Consider the following 13865-nt stretch of genomic DNA (forward strand, 5'->3'; position numbering starts at 1 on the left):
CCGCGCTCCCGGGAAGCCGCGCTAGCTCGCCCGCCCGCCCGCCCGAGCCGGAGCCGGAGCCCGCCGGGGGAGGGACAGCAGCAGGTGACGGCGGCTCGCCCCTGACGCCGCGGGGCTATAAATAGGGGCGCTCGTCAGGCCGGGGCGGGAGCGAGGGCCGGCGGGCCGGGGCTGGAGGCCGGGCGGCGGCGGCGGCGGCGGCGGCGGCGGCGGCGGGAGGGTCTGTGGCGCCATGGGGTCGCGGAGGGCCGCGAGTCGCGCCTGGGGTTGGGGAGGAAGGTCGGGGGCGGGGGGCGACGACGGCGAGGACGACGGGCCCGTGTGGACCCCCAGCCCGGCCAGCCGCAACTACCTGCTCAGCGTGCGCCCCGAAACCAGGTGAGTCCGCGCCCTTCCCGGCTCCACGCCCGGCCGGGGACCCCCCACCCCCACCCCCACCCGTCGCGCCTAGGCCCGGCCTGGTCTCCCGGGTGGCGGCTGGACCCGCAGATGGACGCCCGCCCCCATCCCCTCACGTGCCCCCGGGGCGGACGGGGCCTCGGAGGCCTGGGTGCCGACCGCGCCCTCGAACTGCCTCAAGCCCGAGGCCCCAAAGGCAGAGGACGTAGGAGCAGGCCAGCATGGCCGCTCACCCTGGCTCCTCCTCGAGGCGGCCTCGGGCCCGAGGCAGTGTGAGAGGCCCGCCGGGGGTGATTTCATCGAGGCTCTCCTTATCTCCCTCACCCCCATACCAGGCTACTCCCTGCGCTGGATTCCACCGTTAAAGATAAGGAGCGGCTGAAATTCCTCTCGCTGCCAGGGCGGGGGTGGGGAGGGAAGCGGCCAAGGGTGCGCTGCTTAAGTCAGGGTAGGAACAAAACCTTGTCGTTCACTAAGGCCTCTCCTCTGGGCCTAGGGATGTGTGTTGTGTCTGGTAAAATGAAGGGGTGTGATGAGGTGCTGCTTGGCCCCTATTCTGGGATGGCATGGGTCTAGGGCTTTAAAGGGCCGAGGGAGTCAGTTACCCTGCTCAGTTTTCAAGAGGATGGGGAGGGAGGGGTAAGATAACCAAGGGCCGAGTGGAACTGATGAGCCCCTTCGTTGGCCTAACAGGAGTTCAAGAAGTGGTGAAGGTTTTGTTTTAGAAGCTAGCCTACCCGTAGATATGAGGACATGCTGACACACAATAGATAAGCATACACACAGACAGACACTCAAAGGCGCAGGCACTCAAGGACATGTGCACTGCCGTGGAGACAGACATTGCCTGCCCCTCTGGGCAGATCAGGTTTGCAGCTCAGTTTACCTCTCCTCTTGAGGGAAATGTGACCGTTTGGCTATTGGGATAGGTGGTGTCTTCTTAACTCCAGAAGTTGGCTTATTGTGTGTTATGCAGAAAACACCTGTTCCTCTGAGGTGCTACTTACACACCAGTGTTCGGTGCTCACAAAAGAACCCCAAAAGACAGGCATCAAGGACATTCAGGAAAAGTCCTGGACACTTCCTCGTGGATTGGCTGAGGCCTATTGACCTTGGAGTTGGAAAAGTTCAAATGTAACCGGAACCTGTTTCTGCATAAACTCGTCAAATGGTGTCACATGTCTGGGGCAGGGCTAAGAACTGGTGTTAGTGACTGAGTCAGACTCAACCAGGTCCCTGGGCTGCCAGGAAAAAAAAAAATGCCCCCTTTCTCAAGTACTGGTTCTATCGAAACATTGCAATGGAATGTGGACATTTATTCTAGTCCTCGGTGAAGCTGACTCCCTCGTGTGAACCTCACATGTGTCTCCTTTGACACAGTGACTTGTCTGGGCTTTGCTTCTATGTCTAGCCTTTGCCAGTACTGGTGGAACAAGTAGAAAAGAAGCAGCCAGATCCTTCTTGGAGACATAGAAATGGAGAAAGGGAAGGAAAGTGGCTTGAAAACAAGGTGAACTGAGGAAGGCATAGATCTGTGTGTTAGGAACCAGGCTGGAGAATAGGCATAGGGCTGCGGCCTGGCTGAGCAGCTGTATAGGACATTTTCATAGTTTGCCAGCCAGAGAGCTGGAGGTGGGAGAGACATGCCTGGCTTGAGTCCTTGGCTCTCAATGAGGATGCTATTAAAAGGAGGCCCTTATTATTTGGAAGCTCAGGACAGGAGAGAGGGTTTTCTTAGTCTTGGGACTGCTTTGCCCTGTAGCTTTTCACTTCCTGCCAGCTGGCTACAGAACCCCCCAACAGGTCCTGACAAGAAGAGCCAGATTTTCTTGGTTTCTGGAAGTGCTTTTGGTCAAAAAGAATTGTGAATAGGGTTGCATTGGGGATTTGAGGTGTGGGGGTGGGGGCGAAATTCCCACTTCTCTGGCAAGATCGTATGTGTGTTGGATGAGGCAGCAGCACTGTGGGTGAGGGGAGAGGGTGAAAGAGACAAGTGGGGGGGATTTCTTGAGGATTTTGTCAGCTGTGTGCAGCTCCAGCCCACAGAGGAAAAAGCTTATACTACCCCAAGGGTTCTGACTGAGAGAGGAAACGTTCTTACTCATTTTGGCTCCAACATTTTCTAGGTCTGCCTTAAACAGATGTGTTGTGAAGCTCTTAGGGCATTGTTTTCATGAACCCTGAGGATGGCCCACCCCTGAGAGCTGTGGAAGTTGGATGGGGCTCCAGAACTGTTGGTCTAGGATGTAGAACTTATTTCTTTATGTATTCCTTATCACCCTCTACCCAGTAGCTCTTCCAGGGGTTTATGGTTCAATATCAGTCTAAGGATATTTCCAGTGCTTACTCAGGTCAGAGGCATGACGATAGTTCCACTTAACTGTCTGCTCAGATAGGCAATTCTTAGCCTTGAGAAGATGTGGTGTGGATAGGCTAGAATGTTCTTATCCAGTGTTCACAGAAACAGTGGAACTGTGATATTACTACAGATGGCTTTGAAATAATCCCTACTTTTCATCTTGGGTTAGGCAAGATGTCTAGGGTGCTTAGGGAAACTGAGGCATCAAGTCAGAACTTTCTAAAGGCCTTTTATGTCCCAAAATAGTTGAAAAGCATGAAGAATGGGAGGTCCCCAGCTTACATGCCTATCCTGGTTCCACTAGGCCTTCTTGCTGTCTTATAAGGAGATCTTTCCTTCCTGAGCCCTGCGTTCCTGTTCTGTAAAGTGAGAGTGGCATAAAAACCTGTAAAACTTTCTAATCCAACATTTAATGCCCCTGATTCTGAACCCCACAGAAGCAGTAGATGGGAAGGTGTCCTGCCTGAGCGAAAGCCCTGAGCCTAGCTCTGGATCAGTCCGCAGTGCTCCAGGAGGTCTTCTGCTCTCTGAAGACCAAGTGCCTCTATAGGCCTGGATTCTTGCTGGCCTAACATATAAGGTGAGGCCTAGAGAAAGCTGTGCAATGGGGCCAGGGCATAAAACAGCCTGAGGAACTGGGGGAAAACTCTATCCCAACTCAATCTCTTGCCTAGGAATTTATCTTTTTCCTCTATAAATTAATAAGTGGACTCTCCCTACTTACCTTCCCAGGGAATAAATTCAAACCCAAAGAAGGAGACATCTCTCAATACTAAGGAGAGAGACAAAGGAAATGTGTGGCCAGGAAAGGATGGAATTGGCCAGTGCCTTGGAATCAAGGGAGGTTTTGCCCATTCAGTCTCCAGAGGTTCCCCTCTGCCCTCCCCCCCAGGCAGGCTCTCACTATATCCCAGGCTGACCTGGAGCTCACTCTGTAGCCCCAGGCTGGCCTTGAACTCACAGCTGGAACTAAAGGCATGTGTTACCATGCCCAGCTCCAGAGAATTAAAAGAAATAATTTATTTATTTGGGAGAGCGAAAGACAGAGGGAAATAGGCAGAGAGAACAGGCATGTCAGGGCCTTCAGCCACCACAAATGAACTCCAGACACATGTGCCAACTTGTACATTTGGCTTACTTGAGTACTGGTGAATCAAACCTGGGGACGTAGGCTTTGCAGTCAAGTGCCCTAACCACTAAGCAATCTCTCCAGGCCTCTCCAGAGATTTTTATTTATTTATTTTTTTTATAAAATTTTTTTTTGTTCATTTTTTTTTATTTTATCTATTTGAGAGCGACAGACAGAGAGAGAAAGACAGATAGAGGGAGAGAGAGAGAATGGGCGCGCCAGGGCTTCCAGCCACTGCAAACGAACTCCAGACGCATGCGCCCCCTTGTGCATCTGGCTAACGTGGGACCTGGGGAACTGAGCCTCGAACCGGGGTCCTTAGGCTTCACAGGCAAGCGCTTAACCACTAAGCCATCTCTCCAGCCCCAGAGATTTTTATTTTGTTGTTGTTTTCAAGGTAGGGTCTCACTCTAGCCCAGGCTGACCTGGAATTCACTATGTAGTCTCAGGGTGGCCTTGAACTCACAGCGATTCTCCTACCTCTTCTTCCTGAGTGCTGGGATTAAAGGCATGTGCCACCATGCCTGGCTCTCCAGAGAATTTTTAAGGCTGTAAGCAAAAGGCTGCTGTGTTCGTGTGTCCTCTTTCCCTCCTTTCCTGGAACAACAGCTCCCTTGGAGGGTGGGGCAGGACCATTCCTGTTTGAAAAAATATTTACCCCTTTTTCATTCTATAGTCCTCCTCTTCCTTTTCTCACAGAACAGTAGTAAATATCTGTTGTATGTCTGGTACTATGTTAGGAGCATAAGAAACTACAAAAACAACCTAGATTTAAAGGTTGAGTGGGCGGGGTTATGTGAGCAGAAGGAGAGAAGTGATAGTCATGGATGTGTACATACCAGTTAAGAACAGGTTTGGCTTCAGTGGAACTTGAGTGTTGGGAAGGAGCGAGCAGTTCAGGGCGGACTTTATGAGCTGAGAAAAGGAGTTTGTTCTGAAATTTTGTACTGTGGGGATTACTGCAGCATTTTTGTCCACAGGAATTTTAAGGCTGATCATGGTGGTGCATGCTTGTCATCCTAGCACTTGGGAGGCTGAGGCAAGAAGGTCACTGTGAGTTTGAGGTCAGCCTGGGCTACATAAGGAGACTCAATCTCAGAAAGCTAAAAAATGCCACGTTACAAACCTGTTAGGCAACTTCTGCTATTGGTGCAATAGAGGCATGGCTTTCATGGGGGTAACCAACTGCTTTCTGATTGAATTTGAAGCCTATTCCACAGGAAGGACTCCATGCCCAGTACTGTGAACCTGGCCAAAAGCTACTATTTATTAAATGTACATGTTGAGCATGTCAAACTGTTTGCTAGATATTCCTATGCTCATAGATAAGTGCTGCTCTCAGCTTTGGTCAGAGAAGCTTCTTTTTGTAGTAGGTGGTGGTTATTGCAGACTCAAAGTGGCAGAGTGCTGAGAATAAGTAATTGTTGAGTGAGTGCTCAGCCCTAAATAGGACATCTGTATCACCCCTCCAAGTCTCAGGGAACATCTTGGAAGAGGGAATGGAAAGACTTTAAGAGCCAGAGGGAGGGGAGGAGTGTTGTAGAATGCTGTTTCCCAGACATGGACATGACATAGCCATTATACTCAGGAGCTCACAACAGCTGTGGTTGCCTGCATGAGACTGGGCCTGTCAACATTCTGTCATGAATGTGTAAGCAGCTCACGAGGCCACACCCCTCCCTGTGGAGCTGTTGGCAGTTAATGGTTGCTGGGGGCAGGGGAGACATTTTCTTCAGTGGTTGTTGTAGTTACCTTTGTGTTGCTGGGACTAAACACTCAATCCAAAGCAGCTGATGGCAGGAAAGCTGTTTACTTTGGCTTATAGTCTCAAGGGGAAGTTCCATGATGGCGAGGGGGCGGGGTGCATGGCATTAGCAAAGGCTGGACATCACCTCTACCACAGCAGGTGGAAACAGCATTAGGAGAGTGAGCCTAACACTGGCAAGGGGAAATTGGCTGTAATACCCACTAGCTCACCCCCAACAACACACATCTTCCAGCAAGGCTACCAGCTGGGGACCTATCATTCAGAATACGGGAGTCTATAAGGGATACCTAATTCAAACCACCATAATGGTATAGCCATTGGTAAGTTGTCCATGCTCCTGTAAACAACCTTAATTAAACTTATTGAGTCACTGAGAAAACTGAAGGGAAAAGGAAAGGAGGAAAGACCTGCAGGTAGAAGGGATGACTCATTGGAAAGAGGAAGGAATTCAGTTTGAGGGGGAGAGGTACAAGAGAGGGTAATGGGGTAAATATGATCAAAATACATTATAATAAATGTATTAAATTGTCAAAAATATATGCAGAAACTCAAAACAAACAACCCAAGCTGGGTGTGATGGTACACACCTGTTGTCCCAGCACTTGGGAGGTAGAGGCAGGAGGATTAAGGGTTCAATTCCAGTCTTGGCTGTATATCAACTTGGAGGCCAGCCTGGAACTATAGAGTGAGTTACAGGTCAGCCTGGGCTAGAGTAAGACCTTGCCTGGCAGGGAGCACCCAAAAAGCTGAAAACAAAAGCAACCCCTCCAAACAACAACAGAAAAACCCAAACCCACAGAGAAGAGTGTATCATATGAGGGGTTCAGGAGGAAGGAGGTTGAGGTCTTCAAATGTGGAGTTACCAGGATATAGATCAGAGCATGCTAATAGGGGTAGAATTTCAGAAAAAAATAAAGGCTAAGAACTGTCGGTTGGATTTGGGAGACAGAGGAAAGGGAGGAATTCAAGATAGCAGGTTTTGAGCTTGATTTTGGGAGAATGCTGGAAGTATCCTGAAACCCTAGAGCACTAGAAGTGTTGGGGAAGGGGATGAGTTCAGCTTTGTGGTCATAAAGAGATGGAACATTAAGCTTTCTGTGGTTAGAAGTACAGATCCTGAGTGCTATTGAATGCCTGGGCTGCCAGTAAAGAAGGGAGAATCGAAGGGAGTGAGTAGGATGGTATCATGACTGTTACCATCTCCCAAAGAGTTGGGGTCTAAAGCCCCACTGGAGATACTTGTGTTATAACACATAGAGGGAGAGGTAAAAGTTGCTCATTCAAAGGTCTGGAGCTCAACTAAGGGACACCCTGAGTGGGCCTTTACCCCCAGTGGAGAATTAAGGCTCTGGTTAGCACCCCAGGGCCGATGAAGAGCCTTCAAGCAGGATGGGTCCTGTGCTGGTTTGCAGGACCTGGGTGCCTCGGCTCCCTGCTGAATTAACTGCTTTGTTTTCCTCATCTTCACTCTTCCAGCTGGTTTGCCTTGCTCTTTAACCATACTTTAACATATTAATGGTAGGTGTTCTCCAAGCCATCAGTCTCCTACTCTGCCTCTGGTGATTTCCAGGAATGTTGTGCTCTCTTCCAAAAGGAAAGGGTTGAAACAGATGCTGTCCCCAAGCTGCTGTGCTGTTGGGTGGGAACAGGTATAGGCCCCCACTTGGGAGCAGTGACTCAAATACTTGAGGTACACCCTTCTCAAAGCACAGCCCTCAGGGGCCTCCTTCCTGTCTAACCAATCTCCTGGATTCTGCTACACTTAACAAGCTCTTGGTTTCAGATATATTGGTGTCTAATGGAGAGGCCACTTGCTAACTGGAGCAGGCCAGCTAAGACAGCTGGTCCCTTTTAATAGAAAGGTCTCTGGGTTCCAGATGGTGGCTGGTTAATACTTCATAACTATTGTTGATTTCGCCTCCTCCTCTCCTTGCTTTTTGGCCTAATGATTCCATTTACTGTTTTTGCTTAGCTTATCAAGCAACCGGTTGTCTCACCCCAGCTCTGGAAGGTAAAAGCATATTGCATTACATTTCTCCAACTGCTTTTTCTTGGATCTGGGTCTTGAGGGGCCATCAGGTGACTGCTTGTACACTAACCAGGCTGCATGGGGGGAGGGGAAGCTGAATGACAATGGGAGGGTATGAGAGGGTACTCACCACGTGAGCATGGGTCTCAGGGACCAGAATTGATGCTTGCATGGGCCATTTGAAAAGGGTACAGGAATTCAGGAATAAAAATGTGGGCAGGAGTCTCACATCTCATCCCTTTGGAACAAACATCATGGAATAAAACAGGGAGTCACCAGTCACATAACCCACTTTTCCCCCTTCTTATATTTTCATGTTTTTTGCCTATGCAACTGCATATCTAGGTTTGATACCTTATCCATCTTCTAATTATGGCCTCTGCCATCACATTGTTTTTTCTGCAGTCCTGTAAGTTTCTTTGTTTTTTGTTTTGTTTTTTAAAGTGGGGTCTCACTGTAGTCCAAGCTGACCTGGAATTCACTCTGTAGTCTCAGGCTGGCCTTGAACTCAGTGATCCTCCTACCTCTGCTTCCTGAGTGCTGGGATTAAAGGCGTGTACTATCACAACTGACTTTTTTTTTTTAAAAGCCACCTCCTCTTCTAAATTTTCCTTTGTTTTGATTCTTTTCTACCCCTACAAACATGACACTCTGTGAAATCAGAGAATACCATATTACTGTATTCTTGCTTGATTCTCTGAATCTGCTGTGGAGCCAGAGTGGGGCTTGTGCAAGCTCATGGTCAACGTTTGCTGGCTGAAAAGCTGCCCTCTTACCTCCTAGGCTGGGGACAGCTCTCCAGCTCTGGCTGAACTTACTGTTACCACCAGAGTGGGAACATTTCCTGGCTATTTTCCATCACTTGGACCCCATCCTAGATGAGTAGATTCAGGAAGAATTGACTACAGTTTCATTGCACAGAAGAAGGTTTCTGACTACCTGTTTTTTAATTTATTTATTTTGCATAGTCTAGGCTGATCTGGAACTTACTCAGTAGCCCTAAGCTGGCCTTGAACTCACAGTGATCTTCCTACCTCTGCTTCCCAATTACTGGGATTAAAGGTGTATGCCACCACACCTGGCTCATTTTTTAAAAAAATATTTTATTTGGGGAAGGGAGGGAATTACCATGGGATTTTTTTTTTATAATCATGGAAAATGCTAATAAAAATTTAAAAAATATTTTATTTGACAGAGAAAGAGGGAGGGAGAAAGAGAGAGAAAGGGCAGGCTAGGGCCTCCAGCCACTGCAAATGAACTCTAGATGCATGTGCCCCCTTGTGTATCTGGCTAACATGGATCCTAGAGAATCGAATCTGGGTCCTTTGGCTTTGCAGGCAAACGCTTTAACCGTTAAGCCATCCCTCTATCCCCCCCATTTTTTGAGGTAGGGTTTCACTCTAGCCCAGGCTGACCTGGAATTCACTATGTAGTCTTAGGGTGGCCATGAACTCACGGCAATCCTCCTACCTCTGCCTCCTTCCCGAGTGCTGGGATTAAAGGCATGTGCCACCACACCCAGCCTGGCTCATTTGTTTGTTTTTTCTTTTTGTTTTTTTTTTCGAGGTAGGGTTTCACTCTAGTCCAGGCTGACCTAGAATTCACTCTGTAGTCTCAGGGTGGCCTTAAACACATGGAGATTCTCCTACCTCTGCCTCCTGAGTGCTAGGATTAAAGGCGTGCGCCACTACGCCCAGTTGCCAATGCTTTCTGTCCCCATTTTCTAAACCACTCAGATATGGGATAAACTCTGGGTATGCTCCATTCAGTCATCTAGAAAGGCTGGAAGTCCACACACATCTGGAAATGGTCTTCCCAACCCTGGCACCTCCAAGTCCTTTTAACTTGGTGATTTCATAATCATATCATGAACTAATAAACACAATGAGAACTGTCTCAAAAAAAATTCTGTGAGTTGTTGAATATGTAGCATGAACATTCACTCTGGAGACAGGGTATCTTTGTGTAGCTGAGGCTGGTCTTGAACTCATGATCCTTCTATGTCTGCCTCCTGAGTTCTGAAGTCTTAGACATGTGCCCCCATGTCAGGCTTTTCCAGAAGGACTTTCTTTGTTTTCTTACTTAATCAGTAGCTGAAGTGGTATTTTTAGACATGTCCATACAACTTTCTACCTTAGAGCCTAAGCTGAATCCTGGATCCAAGCTTACAATCATGAATGAGGTAGGATTCAAATTTTGTATTCAAATTAAGTTGGGCTATTTGGCCTAGAAATTTTCTAGAAAGCGTTGATTGAAATTTAATATTCCTCAAAGTCAGAAGTTGCTATTACTAGGATAGCAACAAGAATTTTTTTGTTTTGTTTTTTGTTTTTCGAGGTAGGGTCTCACTGTAGCCCAAGCTGACCTGGAATTCACTATGTAGTCTCAGACTGACCTCGAGCTCATGGACATCCTTCCATCTCTGCTTTCCTGAGTGCTGGGATTAAAGGTCAAGGCCCCTAGCATTGGCTAGCTCATTTTACTCTAGGCTACACCCAAACTCTAGGAGAGGCTCCTGTGTGCTGAGGACCTCTGAATCCACGGGGGTTTGGCTGTCTTTTACATCTGGCATGTACGGAGCTCTACTATGTCAGGGCTTCTCCTCTGAGGCCTGACCTATCTGTGTGTGTATGTCCTCCTCCTCCATGCACCAGCTTCTCTGGAGATGAAAGTGGAGGGTGAAGCCAGGCTTCTCAGTAAGGGTGGGATGGGGACACTTGGGCTTATAGTCTGGCATGTTCAGGGAAGTCCTTGACACCCCCCCCTTCATCTGATGTCACTATGCCCAGCTATAAGAAACATTTAATTTGTTTTGTTTTGTTTTCCAGGTAGGGTCTCACTCTAGCTCAGGCTGACCTGGAATTAGTCTCCGGGTGGCGTCAAACTCATGGCGATCCTCCTACCTCTGCCTCCTGAGTGCTGAGATTAAAGGCGTGCGCCCAGCATAAATTTTACATATATATAATTTACTAGAGAGAGAGAGTGAGAGAGACATGGAGAAAGAATGGTGTGCCAGGGCCTCCCATCACTGCCACCATGTACATCTGGCTTATGCGAAGCCATCTCTCCAGCCCAAACAACATTTTTAAGCCTGTAAATCCCAGTTACATGGAGGGTTGAGGTAGGAGGATCACAAGTTCTAGGCTAGTCTAGGTAATGCAGCAAGACCCTGTATCAAGGGGGGGTAAAGGGGAGGGAGAGAAAGAGAAAAACATTTTAATTGTTACACTTCCTGAATGTTGGGGCACTGATAGCCTAGACCCTAAAGGTAACTCTATTTCTGAGTGACTTTAAAGGGAAGGAAAAGAATCTTATTACACTGTACAGGATGCAAGGATGCTTGCAGAAAGTGCTGCAGAATGCATCCAACTGCAGGTCTGACCTGATGTCAGGTGCTGTCGGGAGTAATTCCCCAACCTCGGTTAACTTTGGAAGGAGGACTGGTAACTCCCTGAATGCATGGAGGTTTGCATTCTTGTACAGAAGTCACAGCTGTACACCATTAGTCCAGAAGCCTTGATTCTAAATGTTCTTCCTGGGATGCAAACTTCTTTTCTAAAACTCAGGTTCAGACTAATATTCATAGAGAAAACACACTGAGCATGGAGCCCCTCTCCACAAAATGTGAACTGTTATACATGCCTGTTTGCTTGCTCTCCCGTGAATTTTTATCTGCTCCTGGAGGAGAGTCATGGACAGGTAAACATGGCTCCTGGGGCAGACCCTTTCCTCTGAGACCCAGAGACAGACAACTTGGAATGATTTGTTTGTCTACACAGTTCTTTTTGCTTTTGTTCACTGCTGCCCGCTCCTACTTTCCTTCCTGCTGCTCATACAGGGTGTGTGCCCACAGAGGGGAGGAGGGTTGGGCACAGCTTGTGCACCACACAACCTGGCTATGTGGTTGAGCTTCACGCCTGGGAACGCTGTCTTTGCTGGCCCATGAAAGGGTTTGGCATGGTGGTTTGCTTCCTGTGCCCAGGAAGGAGTGGACTGTAATCCCTGAGGATTGTTGGTGAGTTTGGGGTAGACTCAGTAAAGGCCACAGATGCTCCTGAGTTCTGGAAGAAGATGGACTGTTACATGGGAACTAAGAGTTCTGGCTTTCACAGGAGTCAATCTGTTTGTGGCTTGGCAGTCCTGATAGTTGGTTGTGGAGCTGCCAGCCCTGTTTTCGCTTCATGATGCATCCATGGATGGAGCAAGGAAGTCACAGCTGACTGTCTAGTACTGGCCCATATCCCTGTTTGGGATCAAAATTCATTTGAGTTTCTCTTTTCTGACACCCTGCAAATTAGAGTTCCCTTTTGGGTCAAGGCCCCTAGCATTGGCTAGCTCATTTTACTCTAGGCTACACCCAAACTCTAGGAGAGGCTCCTTTGTGCTGAGGACCTCTGAATCCATGGGGGTTTGGCTGTCTTTTACATCTGGCATGCACGGAGCTCTACTATGTCAGGGCTTCTCCTCTGAGGCCTGACCTATCTGTGTGTATGTCCTCCTCCTCCATGCACCAGCTTCTCTGGAGATGAAAGTGGAGGGTGAAGCCAGGCTCCTCAGTAAGGGTGGGATGGGGACACTTGGGTTTATAGTCTGGCATGTTCAGGGAAGTCCTTGACACCACCCTCCCCTTCATCTGATCTGGCTACAAGGCTCAGGTTCTCTTGAAGAAAGACTGTTCAGGTATTGGACCTTTGGCCATGGATGACAGATACATATGGTAAGACTTAAATGCCCTGGACAAGGCCTGGTTGGTGTATATTTTGTAGGGAGGGCTGCTCTGAATAATTCTTTGCCTTTCCTAGGAGCACCTTCTGCTCCATCATTGCTCAGCTCACAGAGGAGAGCCAGCCACTGTTTGAGACTACACTCAAGTCCCGGGCTGTGTCTGAGGATAGCGACGTCAGGTTCACCTGCATCGTCACAGGTAACGAGACTGTTGGTGTGGTCCCCACTAGGGGCACTGCACAGAGCAGGGCCTAAGATAGCTGGAGGACAAACATGGAAGAGTTGGGGGGAAGGGTTTGTGTACTAACCTGTGTAAGGTGACATTTGCTTTCTTAGCTTTCCAGTTTATTTTCCTGTGTGGACTAGTGTCCCTTTATTTTCTTCTGGACCCACATATATGCCTTGCTTTTCTTCAAAAACCTGTACCCCTCCTCAGGCACATTCTCATAACTGATGAGTGAGCTTTGAGGCCATCCTCTAGGACTTCCATTTTATCGTTGAGTCCTTTGTGATTTAGGAGTATTAAGGCTGAAAGACCTGTAATGATTCCAGCTGCAAGCCCTGGAGGCAAATTGTCTGGCTTGGAATTCTGGCTCCTCTTATTCTCAGTATATGGTATAATCAAGTTGTATAACCTATTTGCTGCCTGATCCATAGATGGAGGTAATAATAGTATGAGATTGCATTAGTACCTGCATAACAGGTAGAATAGCACCTGTCATACAGACCATACAAGTGTTAGGAATCAAGATTGCAGTTGCTTACATTTCAGTGAGCATGGTGGATGCTGAAGCAGCAGTTTGGCTGAACAGGAAGCAGAGTGATACACTTAGAAGGGGAGGATAGAGGGCTGGAGAGAGAGGGGGCTCAGTGGTTAGAGGCACTTGCTTGAACAGTCTAACTGCCCAGGTTTGATTCCTCCAGTACCTACATAAAGCAAAAAAAAAAAAAAAAAGTGGTGCATGCCTCTGGAGTAGGTTTGCAATGGCAAGAGGTCCTGGAGTGCCCATTTACTCTCTTCTTCCCTTCCTCTCTCTCTCCCTCTCTCTCTCCTTGAAAATAAATAATAAATAAAAGACTTAAGCCAAGTATGGTGGCACCCAGCACTCAGGAGGCTGAGGTAGGAGGATCGCTGTGAGTTTGAGGCCAGCCTGAGACTACATAGTGAATTTCAGGTTAGCCTGGGCTAGAGTGAGACCCTACTTTGAACCTGCCACCCCCCCAAAAAAAAAAAATAAGAAAAGAAAAGGGAGGATAGAAGCTGAAAGTGGTAGAAAGCTGGCTATAGGCATTATTCCAGCACGGCCTCCCTCGGCACCATCCTGACCTGCCTCAGGGTCTGCAGAATATTCACTCTCATAGGTGCCCACCACTGTTGTAGTCAAGTTCGCATTGCTGGCAGAAATCATGCAACTAAGAGCAGCTTGTGAGGAGAAAAGGTTTATTTTGGCTTACA

The 13865-nt window shown here is 48.3% G+C and overlaps 1 protein-coding gene across 5 annotated transcripts in view; it reads left to right on the forward strand.

The window, feature by feature from the left end:
- The first annotated feature begins 217 nt into the window (after window positions 1-217).
- Window positions 218-13865, forward strand: part of Alpk3 (alpha kinase 3) — a 52930-nt gene continuing 39282 nt past the window's right edge. The window contains exons 1-3 of one of the 5 annotated variants that reach the window (XM_012948699.2): window positions 218-378; window positions 7628-7666; window positions 12487-12608. In XM_012948699.2, coding sequence (XP_012804153.2) covers window positions 233-378; window positions 7628-7666; window positions 12487-12608 — 307 coding nt within the window. In that variant the 5' untranslated portion in view covers window positions 218-232. Of the gene's footprint in view, window positions 379-3195; window positions 3339-7627; window positions 7667-11251; window positions 12402-12486; window positions 12609-13865 lie in introns of those variants that run through there. The other 4 variants (XM_045144936.1, XM_045144934.1, XM_045144935.1 and 1 more) reach the window with 4 other exon arrangements.

Source organism: Jaculus jaculus, chromosome 3, assembly GCF_020740685.1.
Source record: "Jaculus jaculus isolate mJacJac1 chromosome 3, mJacJac1.mat.Y.cur, whole genome shotgun sequence".
Classification (NCBI taxonomy): domain Eukaryota; kingdom Metazoa; phylum Chordata; class Mammalia; order Rodentia; family Dipodidae; genus Jaculus; species Jaculus jaculus.